The 24548-nt window shown below is 33.8% G+C and overlaps 1 protein-coding gene across 1 annotated transcript in view; it reads right to left on the bottom strand.

Annotated features, from left to right (window-relative positions):
* Positions 1-24548, bottom strand: part of USH2A (usherin) — a 458447-nt gene that overhangs the window by 315014 nt on the left and 118885 nt on the right. The window contains exon 20 of the mRNA XM_087891378.1: positions 17481-17711. Coding sequence (XP_087747504.1) covers positions 17481-17711 — 231 coding nt within the window. The remainder of the gene's footprint in view (positions 1-17480; positions 17712-24548) is intronic.

Raw genomic sequence — 24548 nt, 5'->3', positions numbered from 1 at the left:
AAGAAGAAAAGAACCGTCACCACCACCAGAACCCCAAAAACCGAGCCAGAGACCGACTCATCTGAGGAGGAGCGGATCGAGAGAGCTGAAAGGGAGAGAACCTTCCACGACGCCACCAAAGAAGAAATGAGCAACGCGCATGTGCGAAACTACGTAGACGACCCAGAAGGACTTGAACTGGCCAGAGAACCGCGCAGACTCATTGCAAGCATCCCAATGCCGTTCTGTAATTTCCTGCACTTGAGAGATCACGGACTGCCCCAGGTTGTAAGTAATGGACAGAATAATGTAGGTAACTTACCCAGTGACTTCCCAAAACTTAGAATTGATGGCATTAATTTACAAGAGTGGTATCAACAGCTTCAGGTTATTTTCATGAAAGAAAATTTACTATTCTTTATAACTAGCCCTCCAAGAAGACCTTGGACTTTAAAAATAGATTGTTTACATCATAGAGCATTTTTCATAATAATATCTAGCGTGTCTCCTGCAATGTATCATAGCATCAAACCAAACCTAACTGTATCAGAAATAATTCAATGCATGTTTAATCTATTTCACAGTGATAGCGTAGCTACAACCACAAGAATGTCTAAGGATTTCTTTTCCTCTAGAGTAAAACCAGGGGTTTCTATAAGTGAGCATTTGATAAATCTAAACAAAATAAGAGCTGAGCTACAATTGAGGGGGGAAGTGATTTCAGATCAAACAATGAAAAGTGTTATTATCAATTCACTTGATCCATCATGGGATAGCTTTATGTCACACTTAGATACCATTAATTTGGGATATTTATCCATAGAAAGTCTATCTAACAAATTGATAGCAGAAGACAATTCAAGAAAAAATCGATCCAGTAACCAAACAGACCACAAACCTTTTAGGAAAGTAGTCTTTCAAGATAAACATAATGAGGCCTTTAGATGCTACAATTGTGGATCCAGGGAACATAGTAGAAGAGACTGCCCCAAAGTCTCAAGAGAGAGACATAGACCAGAATATAGGAGCAAATATAATTACAGACAATCTTCCACAGATAGACACAAATATAGAAGCCCACCAAATTACAAAGAAGGTAGAGGGGGTAGAGAAAATTCAAAAGAGAGGAAATCTGGGTCACTGAATGGGCTAAATAAACAAGACAGCACCAGAACACAGCAGGATGAGAATAACAATTGGCTTATTGATTCTGGTGCAACAAATCACACCACCAACAACAAAAGTATATTATCTTCATTTATAGAAGATAAGTTTGTGATAAAGGTAGCTAATCAAGAAAAGGTTCAAGTACTAGGCAAAGGAAATGTGACCTTGCCTGGTCTAGGGAAAATAGAGGGGGTATTATTAATCCCAGAAATACCTCACAACATACTAAGTGCCATAAAATTAAGCAGAGAATCTGATATCAATATAGTTTTCTCAAAGGGGAAAGCAACTATAGAAAAGAACAAAACAAATGTAGGTACTGTAATGATAAAAGGAGGTCTACCCTATCTGATAACTAAAGAAAGATGTTTACATAACATTGATTCAAATATGGAAGATTGTATTGAAGCAGATGATGAAAATGTCAGTAACAGTGACAATGATGAGTGTAGAATAACTCATGATCACAAAAATACATACAAGGAAAAGAAACCAAAAATAGGTAAACCAATTCATGATGAGTGTGCTCACATCTTACACAGGAAGTTAGGACATGCAAGCTTTCCTGTAGTACAAAAAATGACTGAACACGCAGAAGGTGTCAAAATAAAAAATTGTGAAAATTATTTGGAATGCTCAGTATGTAAGTCCACCAAACTAAAAACCAGTCCCAGACCAAAAAAATCTAACAGATCAACTAACAATATTTTTGATTTGGTACATATGGACTTAGTTGGTCCATTAAGTCCCTCAATTACCTATAGAAAACGTTACTTCCTAACAATAGTGGATGACTACAGCCGATATGGTTTTGTTTACACATTAAAGCACAAGGATGAAACATTTCAGAAATTTAAGGAATTCTACAAACGTATAGAAACACAACATAATATCAGAATAAAGCAAATTATGACAGATAGGGGATGTGAGTTCATGTCTAAAGAATTCTCCCAATGGTTAAAGGATAGAGGAATGTTACATTTCACGTCCAATCCTTTTTCTGCATTTCAAAATGGAGTTGCAGAGAGGAAAAATTCCACACTACAAACCATGATTAGGTGCACATTAGAGGATGCTGGTTTAGGCAAACAATTTTGGTCAGAGGCATTACATTATTCGAATTACACTCAAAATAGAACCTGGTCCAGTATTGTGAATAAGACACCATATGAGGTGATGTACAATAGAAAACCCAAATTATCACACATGCACATATTTGGAGTCACTGCAGACGTACACATACCTAAACAATTGAGGAGAAAGGGAGAAAACGTATCCAGGAGATTAAGATTCATGGGATACGAAACTGGAACCAAAGGGTACAGATTTATTGATAGTAATAACAAATTTATAGTATCCAGAACAGCTGTGTTCCATGAACAGGCCAATTGGTCAAAATTGCACCTTAATGAAATATTTCCTAATAAATGTAAAGATACGATATCTTGCGAGGAAGGAACAACAGAAAATCAAAATATTAACAAAAGTAAGAACAAAACCAAAACTTGGACTAATAGTCAGCATAAAATAAAGACAGACACATTAACAAAAAAGGAAGCTAGATATTTGCATGATAACCATAGCAAGCCTGAAAGAACTATTAGAAACAATAGAAACCAAATACCAAATAAATACAAAGATTACATAATGCATATGAATGGAGAACAAATAACACCTAATACATATGAAGAAGTATTGAAACTTCCACATGAAGAAAGAGAAAAATGGGAACTAGCTATGGAAAAAGAGATGGAAAGTTTACAAGGATTAAATGTATTCACACCTGCGATCGCACCTAAGGATAAAACAATTATAGGTACCAGGTGGATTTATAAAATTAAGAACTTAGAAGGAGGCAATACCTTATACAAGGCTAGACTAGTTGCACAAGGCTATGCACAAAAATATCCAGAAGACTATACTGATACATATTCACCCACAGTGAGAACAGAGAGTGTCAAAACAGCCCTTGTAGTAGCATCTGCACTCAATCTAGACGTATTCCAATATGACATACAGACCGCATACTTACATGCAAAATTAGATAAGGAAATATATGTAAGAGCACCACACAGTCAATACACTAATAAGAACGAAATTTGGTTATTAAATAAGAGTCTGTACGGATTAAAGCAATCCGGCAAAAGATGGTACGATTGCTTGGTAAAAGTACTTAAGACCATGGATTTCAACGCCACCACTGCTGATAACTGTTTCTTTGTAAAAAAGAGTAATGATCATATTGAATTTGTATTAATTTACGTGGACGATATTTTATACATTGGAAAGCATAAAGAGAGCAGGGAAATCTTTGTAAATAAGTTAAATGAACACTTCTCACTGAAATCTCTGGGTAAAGTGAATAAATACCTTGGTGTGCAAATTAACAAAACTAAAAGGGGATTCAAACTTACACAGAAAGATAAAATCATCGAACTCCTAAACAAATGTAACTTAAATAATGCTAAAACCTGTGACACCCCTATGCAAACTGATTTTCTTAGAAACACTGATGAATCTTCTCCTGAGTTTAAAGACAACACATTTTACAGATCAGTTATAGGTTCACTCCTTTATATATCTAATTGGACTAGGCCAGATATTGCATTACCTCTCAATCTATTGTCAAGATATGTTAGTAAACCAACCTTGTATCATTGGGAAGCTGTCAAAAGAATTCTAAGATATCTGAAGGGTACATTAGATTTTTGTTTAATGTTGGAACCCAATAATGACAGAGAACCAAAAATTACTTGTTATGCTGATGCAGATTGGGCTGGTGATACATCATGCAGAAAGAGTACTTCTGGTTATGTTTTTCTATTGAATGATTGTCCAGTTTACTGGTATACTGGTAAACAAGAACTAGTAGCCACTTCTACTACAGAAGCGGAATATGTTTGTTTGTCCAAAGCTGCAAATAACCTTGTATGGTTCAATGATCTGATCACTGATGTTTGGAAGAAACCCACCTTACCATTTATTATGCATGAAGACAATAAAGCGGCCATTGAAATATCCAGATCCGATGCAATTGGACAAAGGTCCAGGCATATTGATATAAAGTTTAAGCATGTGAGACAACTGTCTCAAGACGGATTCATTAAAGCAATACATTGCGATACTTCTGAACAATTAGCTGACATATTAACAAAACCCTTACCTTCTAAACAACACAAATATTTAACTTCTAAATTATATGTATTATATTGTCCTGAATCAGAATGTAATTGGTGTTGTGTAACGAACCGGCATTTAGAGGGGGATTTGTCAGATGTAAATGCCTTATTCTCCAATGTGTAAATAATGTATATATGGAACATCAGAGGTTAACTTATTCTTTGGACTTTAATGTATTCATAACTTACCACTCCCATTCCTAGCTCCACCCCTTGTATATATAAGGAGCCACCCTCACCATTCTCGTCGCTTCTACCTTGAATATTCAGTGAATATAGAATGCCTATCATAATTAAAAAGAAATATATTTAAAGCTCTAACTCCTATTATCTTTATTGAGTCTGATCCTGAAAATATTGCAACACTTTTCAATATAAATGTGGCAAGATCTGAACAGAAGCCATTTATAACATGTATCACTGTAAATGTAACAAAGCAACAAGTATACCTGAAACAAGTAAGCCAGCCTAAACAGTTGCAAGAGATGTTTTCTGTATCCAAACATCTGACACTATGGAAATGATCATGACTTGGATAGAATCTCCTAGGTTAAAATTACTAATTTGATACCCATTTGTATTTTTATTTTTTGTCACCCCATTATACCCACTACTGGTAAAACAAACAGGACATTTTAGCTTTAATCTTCTTACTACATAACCCAAATAACTTCAGTCATGTTTGCATTAATGTTGCATTAATCATGTTGTTGTGTATTAATGAGTTTTCAGGCTATGCTAATTACTGTCATAGATTCTGCAGCAGCCCATTAAATATACAAATTACAGAATTAAAGAGCCAGAGCTCTTCATGATTAATCTTTAAATGGAGAAAAACTAATGATGTCTGTACAAAGTTTCTCTCTACTTTGGACTGAGTGAGCTCAATGAGCAATCAATTAGAGGATTTGAAGAATAAGAAGCCCGTAAGGCAGCATCTGTTTTTCTGAAACAGTGACTTGAAATAGATATTGGGCATAAAGCTTTTTCAGATTTTTCTATTTTACAAGTATTTACAACATTGTCCAGTCTTAACACTTTTCCTTAAGAGTCCACAGGCTTAAATTCATTATTATGTCCCCATTGGAAGCACCTGCCTCTTTGTGAATATAGTAAATCAATCTTCTCTTTTTAGCAAGGACACAAGTCCTGTTGCTCTCTAGTTAGGAAGATTTACAGCAAACCTTGGTGAAAACAAAGGCAAGATAAGTTTAGAGTCATTTGATAAGATTTGATGTATTAGAAGCACTTTCCCCTCCTAGCTTCTGAATGATGTTTTGTTTAATAAGAGAACAATGGCTAGTGGTTAGGGATTATAAATTAAGAGAGATGGATACAGAACCCAATTCTGCCACAGACGCAGCACAGAACATTAGTCAAATCATTTAATTTCCCCGGGCCTAATTTCATGGATTATTGGTAAAAATGGAGTTTAGTATAGAAATAGTACAGAAAATAAACATCGAAATAGAAAACAATTTATATTTTAATTGTTAAATAAAATAGTTTCATGCTAACACATATGCAACCACAGTGCATAGAACCAATACGTTCTATGTGTTCTATAGGGATAACTGTAATCAGGGCCAACTGAACCACGGATGTAATATTCCATGGAAATATTTTATTTCATAAATAATTTAATCTTTATATGACTATGACAATCTAGAAGAGTAGCACTGAATATGGCAATAATATATGACTTTGAGGCCTATGTTCCATATGGTATCCAAAAGTACATAGATGTGACCTCCAAAGGTTGCTACCAATTTGTAAATATTAATGTGACAAGCAGGGAGTTACAACTGGAGAATAGTATTATCATATTTGAATTATATTCAATTCTATGTGAAATACATCTAAATAAAACCAAGAATTTCAGTTCTAAGTATTTTTTGGAGTGTGACCTCCATTTCAGGACTAGTTGTGATCTTTACTTGGAAGATACTTCATGCACCTAGGAATACTGATTACCACTAGTGAAAGTGGCAGATGATGCACAATAACATGAACCAGAGAATTTATTAGCATGGCTCACTCCACTTCATTCATCTTAAAGAAATTTAATTGACTTTCTAATATTTTATGTTCAAAGTTCTATGAATTACCACCAAAGCCCTAAAACATTTTGGAACCAAACTTTTGAAGAAAAAAACCCACATTTTTTCCAATATCAGCATTCTAATGCCTACTTTGCCTGATTCTGAGAATTAGCTTTACAATTAAAAAGATATCCCTGCTGTGGTATATTATCAAGCTTTTCCTGTAAGGTTTTGCACCAGTTTTGTTCTTCTTTAGATGCTTGGTGAATTTTTCTTAAATATTTTAAATCTTCTATTTTTTATTTTAAAAAAATGACTTTTAAAAAAAATATCTGGTTCTTTTAATGTTCATGTGTTTTAAACTCCAAACCTGTGGTAAAATCAGCATATAAATGCTTTGGATAATTACTGTATTGTGAGTCAGTGACTCAGCACAAATTAATGACTATGAAAGCTGGGCTACATTGAACTTTATTTATAATATCATAACTGTTTTGCCACAGTATACCATGGTTGGGTGTTAATGCATTTGCATCTATTGCTGTCATTCTTTAAAAAAAGACATTATAAGATTATTACATAGAGAGACTATTTCACTTTTTCTGCTTGTTAGGTGCATGTTTTCTCTGATTCACAGAAAATATTAAACACTAATTTAACAATGTTGTAGTGCTCTTTGAAAAGTACATTTAGGATAACTTAGCAAACTTGGTAAAATGGTTACTCTGGATATGAATATGGATATACAGTGTTGGAATGCAAATAGTTTATTGCAGCAATGAAAACAAATACTAGGTCAGCATTTGCTAGAGAGTAACAATGGTAGAAACAAAGAAATCAGATAGGGGATCACTAGATCACTAAATCGGTCAGCAGTTGAAACAAGACAATACTTCTATTTAGTTAAGGAAGACAGCTGCAAACCATAGTCTTCAACTGAGGCCAACTCAGTAGAACTGAAATTTGCAGAACAAGAAACGAACTTGATGTAGTCATGAGAAGACTTTTAGTAATTAGAAAAAGTGTAACTTAAAAATCAAAATTAAAATGTAAATCAGTAACAGCAGTTATAATTATTCAAGCTTCATATATGGACTACGATACAGGTAATGCTCAGATAGCTACATAATTATGTTGTTGATATATATTTTTTGTTTGCTTATTTTTGTTTAGATGATTTTTCATTTTGGATATCAGTGTTGGTGCTTTCTATGTGTAACATCTGGAAAAGGAGAAAGTTTGGCTCATAAAACCCAGTAGCCCATTTAGAAAAGAAGCCAATAATGTACTGCTGAGTCAAATGAGAAATATACTAGCCTAAACTTCAAGGGTATTATTAGTCCAACCTCTGCTACACTGCAGAACTAATTATATGGCAACCAGAGTGATCAATAAAACTTGATTCTTAACTTCTCAGCCTGTGCAACTTGTTATATTACTTTTCTTTATATGACTTCTGGGCTGTCTATGATTCTAATAATAAACCAATCCAAAATAATTACATTTCCACTTCTTGGTCCCTATGCTCAGCCTAATAGCCAACTGCCAATCATTTGACTATCTCCTCCTTCAAATTGACACAGCTAAGACTAGCCTTCCCAAATGTTCTCCTAAAGCAATAGTACTACAAATTCCAGATTATGTAGCCAGAATAAGGTTTGGTCAATTTGCTGGAAATTCTTGGAACTGCAACCATCTTGATCCTAATAATTAACTGGAGATCTATGATTTTTACTGGTAGATTCAATATATCTTTGTGTTCGATACTAACTTTGATAGTACAAATATTGTCAAGCAAAACTAATTAATTTCCTAAGAAAAGACTCCGTAAAGTGCTGAATGAACTAAAAATACATGGACATTAAAATCAATATACTTATATAAAATGAAGGTACTGTACACTTAACTCTTTATGCCAAGGCAGAATCTGAACAGGTGAGAATGAAATATATGATAGCTTATAATAAAATGGAAATTCTGCAAATTTTTAAAATTAGGCTAAGGCTACAGTGAATAAAAAAGATTAGGTGTACTTTGAGAAAGAGAATCAGCCTAAGTGAAAATATACAGCCATGTGTAAACAATCAATTCTATGGATACTAGAAAAAGAGATATACAAATCCTTCAGTTATAGTTTTTCTTGAACAATTATTATATTCATGTTTAAGATGGAAACAATACCAATGTTGAATGCAAAGTTAAACTGGCAAAGTTCTTTAGTCAGGCTACATTGACAAAACAAATGTTCAATGAAAACGCAAGTGAAAATTCATTAGAAACTGCAACTTACACTAGAAGTATAAGATTAGACTATCTCCAGGCAAATTTAGGTTTTCAAAGCAGAATTGCTTACTCAGCAGCAAATCTGAAAAATGCTAATGATTTAACCAAAGAGGCAGGAACTGAAAGAAATACACAATATTTCATTTGTGGTGTTCCCTAGTTATTCTTGTCACAGTGACATTCTTCAGTGTGGAGAGGAAAAAAAACTTGTTTCATTTAGTACTTACCAAAGTGTAATGAGAAAGCTATTGGTATGGGATCTGTGGAAATCTTCCACAACTCCCCTCCCCAGACAGAAATAATAAACATAGCACAGCAAACCTTTTATGAGGTTGATACTTGTTCAGTTCCAGCTAGATGCAAATAGATGTGTGAATCTCAACATGTATTTCTTCTTACTATAAGTTAGCTATATAACCTTTTCTGTTAAAGAAGGAATGTTTTAAAAGAAAGTATTGTATTAAAAGGAAACGACTATTAAAAATGTATAAATATGTGTACAAATAAAGGTTGCAAATGGATTATTTTACCAAGTTGGATCTATTTTATGCAAGATAAGTGCTTATCTGGATATTATACGGGTTTCTATTTGACCTGAAATGTGTAATTAACTATCAATAATATGCAATTTATATTTAGATTTATAATCCTTGAATTAAGGAATTAGCTTGTTCAAGTTTCAGTGACTTTTATAGTGTACTTCCATCCTGTCATGTTTTTTTATTCTGTAAATATGAATCATTTTAGAGAATGTATGCTGATAATACTTTTATTTGAGCAAAACAATGTAATGGTGATGAAGGAATTAAAAAAGAGGTTGGTGGAGAAGGAATGGGCTATTTTCCATTATAAATTGTTATTTCTTTTTAATACATCACTATTAGATAAGGTCTGGTAATAGGCAAGCAGACAGACTGTGAAGCATAGCTAATTTTTATTACTAAAAAATTATTTATTTGGTACCCTTCTTGTACTCAAGGGTGCATAGTAACAAAGGAAAAAAAAGACAGATGGAGAGAGCCAAGGTACAAAAAGAGAAAAATAATATAAATAAGAACAAAATTAGCCACTCAGCCAATGCTAAATGCCTTTCACACCATTGACTGAAGTTTAATAAAGATAGAAAAATGGAGTTTGTAGGAGTAAATTAGTAACACAATAGTGTTATCTCTAGCAACAATCCACAGCCACAGGTGAAGGATACCAAAGGAATATATTTCAGCTGTATCTCTATCTGTAGAAGCAGAGGTCACTCACCTTTAATAAAAAGGCCCTGCTCTTTTCCTCATTAATCCAAGAGTTTTGAACTTGGAACAGAGTCTGAAAAGGCAGAAGTGCCAAACATCATGAAGGACTTTGTAAGTAAAAGACAGCAATCTGGATTACAATAGAATTACCTGGCAGCCAATAAAGGTGAAAGGAGACTAGATAATGTATCTACATTATTCAGTATATCTGTGAACATACACAATTTGAGTATTAGCTGAGTCTTCAGAACTGATTCTAGAGATAGCCTCATGTAGAGCACATTATGTTATAAGGTTGAGTTCATTCTTCATACCTTTAATATTACATATGCCATTATTTACAAAATGTGTATATTAATGTCAATGTTATTAGTAAAAGGTTAAGAAAAAATGAAAATCTAAACAAAATGTCATTCAGAAAAATACCTTACAGAGAAAATAAAACTACTCAAATGAAAACAAATAGCATATAATAGTATATAGCATATACTTTCATGGAGAGTATACTCAATTTAAATTTAAGAAGAGAAAAACTTATTTTTCTAATACTATTTTGAAGAAAAGTAGAGGATTTACATTGCATAATGAATTAAGAGCAACAGTACCATTAAATTATTATTATCTATATACTACTATTCTGTGTCTGTTTGTAACTTTCAATCGGGTGAAATGATGCATCATGGGATAACAGTTTATGTATTCAAGAGAGCTAAATTATTGAATGTATTCAAAATCTGGGACCCATTCAGAGGTGGGTTTCAGCAGGTTCTGACCAGTTCTGGAGAACCGGTAATGGAAATTTTGAGTAGTTCGGAGAACCGGTAGTAAGAATTCTGACTGGCCCCACCCCCATCTATTCTCTGCCTCCCAAGTCCCAGCTGATCGGGAGAAAATTGGGATTTTGAAGTAACTTTCCCTGGAAAGTTAACTGGATTGGGGAAGGAATGGAGATTTTACAGTATCCTTCTCCTGCCACGCCCACCAAGCCATGTCACACCCACCAAGCCACACCCACAGATCCAGTAGTAAAAAAATTTAAAACCCACCACTGGACCCATTGCTCCTCTGAGATGAAAATTTGGAAAAGATGTGGCCACTACAAAGTTGCTATGCTGCCACACTGCCAAGGTATGGTGCAGCAATGTGATTGTCAAGGAAAGTCAATGAGAAAGGCAGCAGGAAATTGGTAATTCCAGGCCAGCAGGCAGGTAAGTGGCTGTTGGATGGGAGAGGGAATGGAATTAGGTGACAGTGGAGGTATCATGTAAATTGGCAAGGGTGCACAAGAGGCAGCTCCACACCCATTTGCATCACTCAGGTGACCCTGACAACACAGATAAACCACAGGTTGCCTCAATGACTCTCTAAAAGAATGCAAATGACCAGCTATCTGTAAGGAACATAAATCCTTTCATTTCCCACCATCCAGTCAGAGTTGAAAAAGCTTCTTGGATTATGGTTGCCAGGTGTCCACTATTTGAGCGGACAGTCCGCTTTTTTCACATTATGTTCACTATTTTTTTTCACAAAATAGTGGACATTTTTTTAATTCAAAAGCTTTATAATGAAATTAAAATGTAATTTAATATTTTACATATTATTATAATATATTTGATGTTTTGAATTTTAAGTAAAGTTTTGAAGTGATTATTTTAATACGTGTTAAAATGTTTGTAAGAAAATATATAATTTAATTGTATTTTTTTTTTATTTTTTTACTACTTAAACACCCCCCCCCCCGTTTGTCCGCTATTTTTTGGAAGCAGACCTGGCAACCCTATTTTGGATGAGAAACAAAACGTCTTCAAAGAAAACCAAGAAAGGCCTCTTGAAAAAGCACCCTTGGGACAACTATGACCTGAATGACTGAGAATCTCCATAGACACACTTTATTTTAAATTAATATAAACATTTTTGCTCTCCACTTCAAATGCATAGAAGACACCAAATATAATATACGTGTGTGTATGTGTGTGTGTGTGTGTGTGTGTGTGTGTGTGTTCAGAGAAAGAGAGATTGCTATAATTAATGTATTGTCTATTAATTTAACAAATTATATTCCTGCTGTTTGAATTATATTGCCTATAAGTCTTCTTATATTTCTTTCTATTTTTATGCTAATAGTAGCTTTTCTGAATATAGTTATGCTAATAGTCATATTTTTAATAATTTATTTTGTATCTAAGTGTAAGGTGGCAATTCATTTGTTAATATTAAGGATATTATATTAGAAGAATGTAATCATGCTCTGTCAGTTTCCCCCTTTTTAGGCTACATATAATCAGTTGTTTCGACCTTTTCTGGAGCAAGGTATTCTGCCTGCTCCTGTCATTTCCACTGCTATCCTCTAATTCCATTCCAGTTTATCTATATCCTTCTCAAACTAGATCCAGATGATAATAAGCACAATGAAATAAATTTATCTCTAACTATGGCTCTAAGTAGCTGCATCACATAGTTTGAATATTTTCAGCTTAATTGTTGAGTAAGACAAACTCAGCATATTTTTATAGGTATCTACATATTCCTGCTATCCCAATAATGTCATTTCTTATGGCGCATCTTGAAATAGAATACAGCATTTAGAGTATTAGATATACACTATGATCAGTGTGATTCATATTAAAGACAGTATATATTTCTAGGTAAATAAGATCAAATCAGAAAAATATTTTTTAAAAATCTAGATTCTAGTTTTGATGGGATCTACATTTTTATTAATGTTTTTCTTATAAGCTTATTTATCATATCCGAGAGTAAAAGATTGTGAGGGAAAGTATATTTGAGAGACAGAGAGGAATAGATTACATACTTACAGACAGACAGTATACAACACATTAGTGCTAGATTTTATAAATTTCTATGATACTATTATTTTTCAGCAGATAAAACTATATATTATAAATCCTGACTGATTGTTTTGGCAGAAATAACATTACTCAGTTTATGATCTGATTGATTTGGGGCCGTAAGTACTTAAATCTAATAGGGACAACACATTTTAATCCTCTTCTCCCTCCTTTTTTAACGTTGGCAATCACTCAATTGATAAGGCTCATCATCGTTAGACAAGATATTAATTTGAACTTTCTAAAAGATCAATTGTGGGATGAAACATTCCCTGATAATATTCATAGAAATGCTTCCTCATGATATTCATGACAGACAATTAGAATCAATGAATGTCTTTCATACTTGTTTGTTCAATAAACTACTTGTTAGTACCATCACGCTGTCTTAAAAAGCCACAAGGCAAGAATAAAAAAGTCAATAAAAAAGAATAAGAGAAATCTTGTAATCGGTTTAAAAAATGGGCACTATAGTGAAATATTTTCTAATGAAATTCTACTCAATTCTATTCAATCTGTTTATAGGGAAGTGTAGATTATACCTTACAAACGGTAGGAATTTTATACCCTCTTTTCTAAGTGAGCTGAGTTTAACTACACAGAATATAAAATATTTACCATGCTGCTTCAATTCTATTTTTTTTCATTTACTAGTGTTTTATTATGGTTTACTATGATTGCTTAATTCAAGCTGATATCACCCTCTTTAAATTTCCATAAAGGAAAGATGGGGAAAGAATGAGTTTCTCTTCCTAAAAAAATAAGACAAGAACAGATCATGTGACATTGTTCCTATCAACTGGCACTGGAACTGTTGTAACTCTAAGTCAATGTGGTCACTTAAGGTCACAGTTTATTACCTCATTGCTTAGTGATGGAACTTCCAGTTCCAATTAACATAGTCATAAAGGACTATCTATATTTTTATTTACTTTTTATTAATTTAATTTATATACCGCCCTTCTCCCAGAAGGACTCAGGGCAGTGTACAGCCAGAATAAAACACATAGATATAAAATTTAAAAAACAATTTAAGAAATATTAAATAATTTGGCCCATATCTAATTAAAATAAAACTACCCATTTTAGACATTTAAAAATTAAGAGTTAATGATTAAAAAATTTAAAAATTAGGCCAGCCCGGCTTGTTGGAATAAAAGCGTCTTGAGGTCCCAGCAGAAAGTGCGTAAGTTGGGAATCCTCTGCATCTCGGGGGGCAATTCATTCCAGAGGGCAGGAGCCCCCACAGAGAAGGCTCTCCCCCTGGAGTCACCAGCCGACATTGCTTGGCCGGCGGCACCCGGAGGAGCCCCTCTCTGTGGGAGCGAATTGGCTGGTGGGAGGCTATTGGTAGCAGAAGGCGTATATATTAAATTATATGATACTGAAATGTTTTTTAAAATGTACAGTATTAAAGAGATACAGAACAGAATAACAGAGTTGGAGGGGACCTTGGAGGTCTTCTAGTCCAACACCTCAAAGCAGGAGACCCTATACCATCCCAGACAAGTGGGACATCCATGATAACAGAAGTACCTAAAGATACATTTGAAAAATGTAAGTAATTCATACAGATTTAGGGATCTTCCGCAAAGACCTAAATAAATCTGTACTTTTCCATGAAAAGAAAAGAGAATTAAATACCAAAGTTTGATGCAGATTAAAACTGCCTATATTTTACAAAAACTATTACACAAACACTGCCTGTCAGGGTTAGTGCAGTGCATTGGTAGTATAAATCCCTGTTGGTGCACATTAGAAAATGTTTTAAGATGTTTTGTTCACAAAGCAGCCGAAATCACTTTGTTGTGCTGGATCACTTTTTTTTTAAAGTGTCTCACCCTTTCTTTAGGCTTCTTGGGATTAGGAAGAAGGAAGAAAGAAAATGTCTTGTTCAAGAATGAGAACTGTGAAATCATTTAAGTGCAAGACCACAATGCTAGCAAAAGAAGTTCTAAGAGAAAAAAAAATGAAAGGACAACTAAATTCTTCCTTTACTGAGGCCAGTTAATAGTTCATAGTGGGACATATCACTGTCAACAGGGATAAATGAAAGGAAAACCAAGTATGGCTCAGAATACTCTGTAACAATGGGAGCTTGGTCTGCAATGATCATACAACAACCCATATGCCTGCCTACTAAAGGGGACAATATATTAAGCAACCTTCTATTGAACTGGAAATAAGTCTAAGCGTTTACTTATTTATTTTCTGAGCTCCTAATCACCATAAGACCCTTTGCAGGCCAAATACAACATTTTCTTCATAAAAAAATCATTTCTATTCCTATTAATTTTTATAAATGTATTCCTAAGGTCTGCCATGTATTATTTATTCTCTTATCCCTGTGATGTGTGCATTCTGTTGGATACCTTTATCCAGGGTTTCTGTCCATGGTTCAAATAAAGTTCTTATAAATAAAAAGACAACATTCTTTAATTGAAATTGCTGGAAATAAGATATATAATGTTTTGCACTCAAAGCAGGCGGGTATTATAGACTTCTCTAATTATAGGAGCATTTGAGTCACTATTTCATCCTATAATAAGGAAGTGAGAACTCCTCTGCTCACAATAGAATACCTTATGCCACCAGGCTCGAAATTTTGAGCCTAGACAACCTGAAACTATGCCGCCTAAGCATAGTACACAAAATTGTCTGCTACAATGTCCTACTTGTCAACGAATACTTCAGCTTCAACCTCAATAATACTTGGGCAAACAATAAATACAAATTCAAGGTAAACCACTCCAAACTTGATTGCAGAAAATACGACTTCAGCAACAGAGTGGTCAATGCCTGAAATGCTGTACCTAACTCCATTGTTACATCCTCAAACCCCCACAGCTTCAACCTTAAATTGTCTACTGTGGACCTCACCCCATTCCTAAGAGATCCGTAAAGGGGGCGTACATAAGCGCACCGGCATGCCTACCATCCCTGTCCTACTGTCATCATTTATTTGTACTCATTTCCTATGTTCATGTTTATACTTATATCTGTTATCCTGTACATGCTTGACAAAATAAATAAAAATAAATAAATAAATAAATAAGTAAATGGAGGAACCTAAGGATGACAGAAATTTTACTCAAAATACTAATCAATTGTACTGTGGTTATTAGGCATGGCATAATATGAGGGTGGGGGGGAAATCACAATATGGTGACTAAATTCATAATAATGGCAACTGAAAGAGTATGATGTTCTTATAAATAAGTAGAAAAGCTGTGACTCAAAGAGGCAATTTCAAGCTCCTCATAAAAAAATACTGCAGACCAAAGTAACTATAAAATTTCACTTTACCAGGTTTAATAACAAGAGGACGTAGGTTGGTTTGGGAGGCATGACTGAGATGAGGACATATTTACTCGTTAGCAAATGTGATGTGCAGAGAATCATGAAATATACTTTTGCTTTTAGAAAGATGACTTCTGAAAGATTTTCCAGAAATGAAATGTTCAATCATTTGCATGTTGATTCATGTTTTGTTCTGTGGGACTTCATGTCAGATAAGAGAGGATAGGATGGCCACTTAAAGGAGTTTCCATACTTAGCCCAGTTGAGACATACTTTTTCTGACAAAATGGGAAAAGAGTTTAATAGAATCTTCATGTAATATTTCATATAATCTAATAGTGAACTCCTTAAGGAATGATACTGAAACATCAGCATGTGGTAAGATCCTTTAAGTATGCAAAGTATACATTTCAAAGCTGTCTAAATCAGCATGCAACCCTCCTCCAATCCAATTAAAAGATAGGCATTATATAATTCCTGTGATCCATGAAATATTATCAACATATATAAAAAAGAGAAATTTGTGCCAGGCTAAATAGACTTCCAGTATCCTGGCAAAAGAATGAAATATTGACTTAAGAGTTGCCTACTGGGACAGCAGTAGAAACAAGTGTCCCTAAACACTGCTGTGCAAAAATTCCCCAAATCCCTTATCAATTGAGCTGGAGTGTAAACGTACAAAACTATCACATGCAATTAAATGTCACCTGATGAAGAATACTTGCTTTTTTTGGTGAACAAATAATGCCATATTTTCTCACACTACAAATTAAGATACAGAAAAAAAAAATCTGAAGAGTGGCCTTCTAAAGAACAATATTGATTTATGTGGGGAAACTGAAAAGTAAAATAGCAAATCCAGAGGAAATCCATCCAAAGAAAATGTCCATCAGAATGTACTCTAAAGTGTTTCGAAATAAACATAGTGTAGACAATGGCTGGGGGACAGGGTACCTGAGGGATCCTCTTTTTCCAAGAGTATCCACCTGCCCAACCAGATGTAGAATGGGCATGCTGTAGATCTCTTCAGTCAAAGAGTGTTGGCTGGCAGGGTCTAGAAAATGGGCTTTTTCCACAGTGGCAGGGAACTGTGGAACATCCTGTTTGGAGAGTAGAATGGTCCCAATCCTGTTAGCCTTTTGTAAGCCCTAAAAACCTGGCTATGTTCCTGAGTTTGTGTCACAGAATGTGTCAATAGACCCATTTCCTGGCTGTATTGATAACTGGCCAAGTATCTGGGCTGCTATATATATTTATTTTGGATGTTCCTATAGTTTTTATTGTTTTAAAATATTTTAATATTTTTATTGTAATATAGTCTTGAATTGTATCCTGCCCAGAATCATTGACTGAGATGGGTGGCTATAAAAATTGATTGATTGAATGAATGAATGAATGAATGAATGAATGAATGAATGAATGAAATTTCCTTACCAGTAAAATAGGTGTTTGTAGGCAACGTAGAATTTGGAAACTTGTAATACCCATTTCCCGGAAAACGAATTCCTTTTTTTACATTTACATCTGATGTTGCTAAAGATATATCTATTCTTTCCAGCTGATAAACTGGAGGAGGTCCATTAAGTTCTTCAGGCTCATACCAAGTTATCTTTATTACAGTGCTGTTTATTCCTTCAGTGTCGGGTGCTATTAGCAGAACTGGAGCTATTTGGAAAGAAAGAAAGAAAGACAGACAGACAGACAGACAGACAGAAAGAAAGAAAGAAAGAAAGGAAGGAAGGAAGGAAGGAAGGAAGGAAGGAAGGAAGGAGAGAGAGGAAAAAAAAGAGAGAGAGAGAACAAAAAAGTTTAATGCTTTATTTCTTATATTTTATATTTACTAAAAAGTGTCACCGAAGGAACTATTCACAATATAGCTTGCAAACTCCCTTAGATTTTTATATATTCATACCACTGTACATAATAATATTTAAATTGTTAGAAATGGAAAAATACGATCTGCCAATTCCTTGTTTGACTGAACAGCACTCCTAGGTTTTTCTTTTACTGTTTGCAAAGTATTTGCACATTAATATCATAAAAACAATGCAAACATTATGGTACAAATTCAAATAATTCCTTTGAACCAGAATATATAATGATATCGGCAGAAAAGATTCACAAATATGACATGTTTATTGACTTGACATTGATTTTGTTTATTCCTTTGTTAGAACACAATAGTGCTATCTTAAACTGAATAATAGTAATAAAAAGTAATTGAGCTAGTATACATGAATTCTGAAGATAGAAACTTCACCATAAGAAGCCTTTATTTATGCAAAATACTATGAATACCTAGCATTTGCTAATCTTTCAAATCAGAGGTGGGTTTCAGCAGGTTCTGACCAGTTCTGGAGAACCGGTAGTGGAAATTTTGAGTAGTCCGGACAACCAGTAGTAAAAATTCTGACTGGCCCTCCCCCATCTATTCTCTGCGTCCCAGCTGATTGGGAGGAAATGGGAATTTTGCAGTAACCTTCCCCTGGATTGGGGAGAGAATGGAGATTTTACAGTATCCTTCCCCTGCCACGCCCAAGCCATGCCCACCAAGCCATGCCATGCCCACCAAGCCATGCCCACAGAACCAGTAGTAAAAAATTTTGAAACCCACCACTGTTTTAAATAGGCATGCACATATAACTTGGCTAAAATGAAAAGTTCTATAAGACTTGCACAGACCTTTCTCTCCATAAAAGGCAAATTACATTATCTGCAGTCATGATGATGAATAAACACTAATATGGGAAATTGAAAATCTAACCTCAGATCCGATGGATAAGGTACTGTTATGGTACTGCAACAGGACTGAGGAAGACCATAGCCTGCATACCACATAATATTTTTGCATGTACATGCATATATGCATGTTATTAAGAAAAAGTGTGCCATGTTTGGAATCATTTATTAATGTGCTTTGTCTGTTAATTATCTGGATAGCGTATGTAGTATGAGCTTGATAAGAGAACAAGATAAGTATTTTTCTATTTTGACGAACAATTTTTTTTTTACAGGTTACATGCTGTTAAGTCACATTCTCTATACAAACATCTTTCAAGACTTACAAACTGATTGAAGCTTTCTGCATCTGGGTGTGGCACATTATGCTGACAATTAGGTGGTTAATTGCAACATACAATAGCACTTTACCTATTGGAAGTATTATGCTCCTTGCAGCTATGAAATACTTTGTTCCATTGTGAATTGCAAGCAAGTATTACTTTGTAAATTTACTCTGCAGTCGTGTTTTCTGCATGAGGAATCTTAAACTATGCCACATATATCAAAGTCAGGTGCTTCTGTTATCATACAGCACATAATTCATTTAGAGAATATGAAGTAAAATATGCATCCTGTAAATTCATTCAGGGCTTTGTGCTAAGAGTTAACAACAAGATCTTTGTTCATAATAAATTAATAATACATCTTTAAAGTGTTTGATATATAAAACCATAAACTTTTTTTTTTTTGCATTTTTATATGAACATCTAATATACCGCTATTGCTTTTTCTACAGTGTGAGGAAAGGTTACTTTACGATAAAGGAAAAGATGGAAGTCGAAAAAATTACTAGCCAAGCTATGCATTAGAAATTCTTGTTCAGATATCATTTATGACTTCATAATCTAATTAGTATCATACTGCTTTGGTCAAAATTTACTGTGTTGAAATTTGAAGTTCTGGCATGTGAGGTTATAAGCCTTCCCACATAAGTAGCACTGAGCACTAATGAAATGCAGCATTAATGCACAGGTTTCAAAAGAAAACATGGGCTTTACAATTGGAATTTCACCTTTAGAGTTATTCAGCTATGTCAGCATTTTGAATGCAACTGCCAGGATTTAATATTCCAATTCAGCTTTTAACTACTAAAAACAGAAGCTGTAAAATTCATTATTGCCTAAAATGAATACACATAGCCATCTTTAGAACAAACGGCAAATCTTCCTTAAATATATTCTCATAATAAATTGGAGAGGCTTATACTGTAATTATAGTATCTTCCCTATCCAAATTTGAAGCTTTTATGGCACTTGTGCACTTAATTATTTAAATGCATTGTAACATTTACTTCCTTGACAGGAAAATATTGATTTTTTAATCATTTTCAAGTCTACTCCAGCACAAATAAATGTACTAGTTACAGTTAATGCACTGTGGTACATATATTAAATAGTAGCATTGCTATATTAAATAGTAGTATTTCATAATATATGAAATAGAAAATTAATATTTCTGAAAGCAACACCTTTGATTGAAAATTAGAATTGTAAATACCATGTTTTTAATGATTCACAATGTATGTGAAGAACATGAAGAATTCTTCTGAAATTTACACATCAACAAATCACATATGTGTGTGAAGAAGGGGCATTTAGATAATAAATAGCTTGCATCTCCATATCACAGTTTATGCAATATACAATAGAAGCTAGCAGCCACAATATATGTTTCCTAAAGTTATGACTGATACCTGTTGGAATTATCATTTTATTTATTTATTATAAATTTATTCTGGTCTTTTAAAATATATCTAAAAAGCATTCTTTGTTTTAACAGACTGAATTGTGTTTTGAATATTTTAAGTATATCAGGCTTTTAAAATTTCTGCAGTAAAATATATAACTCACCAACTAAAGCATTCAAATGTTAAACATTTATTACACTGTCTGGAATTACAAGAGAATGCTAAAGAAATCAAAAGAACAGACAATCCATACAGTTCTATATTAACAATACATCAAGTATAGATATCATTTTATAGCTTACTATTAAAAAAAAGATAAAGCCTTCCATGAATATGTTTGTCTGCAAGTCTCTGCATGAGCACATTATATCTGCATGCATGAAAGAAAAATATAATTGTTGATAAGTAAAGAGCAGTTAACTTTGTTTTGTTTGAACCAATATCATTTTAGCTTTAGAAACTAAGACAGATGCCAACATTTCACTGTGAACAGATGGTAATTCCATCTAATAGTGCATCACTGTATTAGTAAGGTCTGTTGTGTATACAAACAGTAATAAACACTAGGTGAGGATCAAAATAAATTTTAATTGTTGACATTAAATTCTGGCAACCGTGCTTCTAAGGATAGTGAATTCTATTCGCAAATCTGTCAGGTTTACTAATGCAGCTGATAAAGCTTTCCTATAGCATGTCAGGTTTTAAAGCTAATAAAAATGCATCTGTATTACAGTTACTAAACCTTTACTGGTCTACTTTTCTTTCATGCATTTATACTAAAAGGAACCCCTCAGTGAAATATTATACAGGTAGCACTTAGTGCTCTTGGCTTTATCTCAAAAAATATGCTTCTTAAGGTTTCCCCTTTCATCAAATTTCTAAATAGCTACATTTCTAGTAGAACCGTGAGTAACATTCATGAAGATACAGTCTCATTTATGCTTTGCCAACTGCTCATTATAATTTCAACCTTTTGAATAGTGACATGTAGGGTTATCCATTTTTAAAAAACAGCATTTGTGTCTCATGCACAATTTCACTTTGTAAGCAAATGTGTAATTGGAGGCTTGCCCAGAGAGTGGAAGATCACTCATTCACTCGAGAGATTTGACTATTGTTATATCCCAGGAATGTTTTCAGCAGTGTAAGGTCTCCATCATCCTAGCTGACTTCACATTAACCTAGCGAGGTTAATCATGAGACCTGACTGTATAGATTGGGTTCAGCACTTCAGACAAGGAAACGTTAGTCAGCAATAGAGTCCTCTGTGCATTTCCAGGAAACCATTAATTTAAAGGATCCAGATTTAACAGATTTCACATTTAAAAGAAATCTCTTCCCTTATTCTGAAACTGTAGTTGTACCTTATTTAAAACACAACAATCTAATTGTATATTTAAAGTTTATGGAATGATTTAAAACAAGAATTTAAAAAGAAAAACTGAAATAAATTGAAAGACCATAATAAAATACTAACATAAATGCTGAAACCCAACAATAAGCAATCATAAAAATGTCATACAAGTGAAAGGGAGCTGTATATGGTAGAAAATTAAGTCAATTTTTTTGCAGCAGTGCTTAAACTTCTAGATCAGTCTTTTGTCAACCTCAGCAAGTCTAAGACGCATGGACTTCAACTCCCAGAACTTCCCATCCAGCCTGGGGAGTTGAAATCCATACATCTTAAAATTGCAGAATTGGAGAAAGACTGATCTAGATGGTAAAATGAGACTCTTCCATGGTAAGTATGTGTTCCTTGTTAGCTCTTGTCTCTGGAACTCCTTCACGATACAAATTCTTCTAGTAGAGAAAGCACAGGTGACTTTGGATAAAGCACTGGCAAGTAAAATATATTACGTTCTGTATTAATAACACATAGAATGATTAAAACTACATGTTTCCATTGAAAACTGCAACCTTTCAATCAGCTCTTAGAGAAAAATCTGTTTACAGAATTTGCATATAATATGCCTTAAACATACACAACAAGTTTTAAGGGTTCACCTTATTATGAGCATATTGAATCATTTTTTTAAAAAAAACGGAATTTGTGATGGTGTCTTTTTTTTAAAAAAAAAAAAGTCCTTAAAAATATATTGCTTCCACCATATGGGACAACCAACAACTCACCAACCGATTTAAGATGCAGCATATTGAGCTGACCATATGTTACAGTGCTGTTGAATGGCTGAGTGATTCATGCCCGTCACATTCTAGTATATCAATTAAAGCTCCTTGAAGTCTGCATGATTTGTGTCTCTGTTATTAAACCCTGCTAATTCATCCCACTTACACATCTGTTATAAATCTCTAGGAGTGCTGCATGATTCATGGCAATCTGTGAGCATGGTACAGCAAATTCTTCTCCTTGTAATTAACAGTAAATTGTTTTACTGCCATGCAATGAATTTTTCAGTTATATTGCAAATGAACTCCTAAATGCATGGCTCTTTCCTAAGAAGTGACTTATATCATTAGGCAATTAAAAAGTATTGCTTTGAACCAAAAGCTTTTAATCAAGAGAAATACAACTTAAACTAAGCCTAAAGACCATGCAAATTTGACATACTGACAACAGAATAATTTGCACAATTTCCTAAGGAATGAAATATGTCCTTTGGGGAGAACAAATAAATAAGTTTTGGCTCTTACAGTAGTGGAGAAAGAGCACCCAATCTGTAGCCAGAGAATTTCTGGCAAGACAAAATACTGAGCAGATACAGTTTATCTCACAAGTTATTTAAGCAATATGTCATCTCTATATTTCTCAGATTATGCTTCATGTCTCTAATTGTAACATAGTGCCTATAGTCTTGAAATAAATAATGGGATGATTAACCAAGCAAAATTATCACACAATTTCCAATGCTGTTCGTGGGTTTTCATCAAAAATGAAGCCAACTTATTTCACTTTGATCTCTAACTTCCTAAAGAAGCTTCAATTCTTCATTTACGCTCTTCTTCTTCTTCTTATCACCACTACTGTCTAGGTCTCATCATCACCTTCACGTTCATGAGTGTAGATGTCACGCCAGTAGATGAACCACAAGTGAAATTAAACACAAAGAAGAGGGACTAATTGAAAGACACATCCTTAAAAGGTGTTTTACTGTGTTCTGTGATTGCTTAAAGAGAAAAGAACAGAGCACCACAAGTATATGTCCATATCTGGGCACATGTATATATGCATTGGCATATGCCAATATTTATACATGTATACCTCTATACAATATGGAATACTGTACTTATATGCCAGTTTTTCACAGGACTCAAAATGATTGACTTAATGAGGGATTATTCAAGGCAGAAGTGAACAAAATGATTTCACAACTAACAACAAACAATGTGCTATGAAAGCAGGAACAACAAAAAGCACCTTCCCCCAGCAATTGCCAAGAAAGAAGATGATGATTGGTTTATGCATTATGAATAAAAAGGTTGAAAAATATTAGTGTACACTAATGACTATATATACAAAATTGCTGTAATTAAAATAATAAATTAACATATTAAGAATACTTGTTTAATCTCCTTGGGTCCCATTCACAATGACAGATTTTTATGTACTTGAATGGAAGCATTGTGTATTTTCAAACCAGAGACAAGCAGCCTGCCAGTTTTATTTTTTACAGAAAAAGCAAAATCTAATGTACCACTAATTACTAATTAATTAATTATGGGTAATTTTAAAGACTCTGATAGAGTATTATGCTTAATAACCATTATAAGACAGTAAAAGCACATGGTTTTGATCAGTGGCATGTACTTTTCCGAAGTAATATGATATTCAAAGTATTTCTTTCTAAATCCTCTCCCGAATTAAACAAGATTGACAAAAGAAGTAATTTAAAAGACATTAAAAATTAAAATTTGTATAGACAACCCTGAGGAGGCAAGACTGCCTGGATATAAATTTAAAATGATAGAAAGTGATCTGGTGGATTAGATTAAATATTTTTAATCTATGAAACTACTCTACTGTCATATTGACCACAAGCAAGTTTGAAAGGAATCTGGCCCTTACTTTCTACTGG

The sequence above is a fragment of the Pantherophis guttatus genome, chromosome 1 (genome assembly GCF_059756535.1).
Source record: "Pantherophis guttatus breed Tessera chromosome 1, ASM5975653v1, whole genome shotgun sequence".
Lineage (NCBI taxonomy): Eukaryota > Metazoa > Chordata > Lepidosauria > Squamata > Colubridae > Pantherophis > Pantherophis guttatus.
Note: the sequence above shows the minus strand (reverse complement) of the source record. Positions and strands in the feature narration are given on the sequence as shown.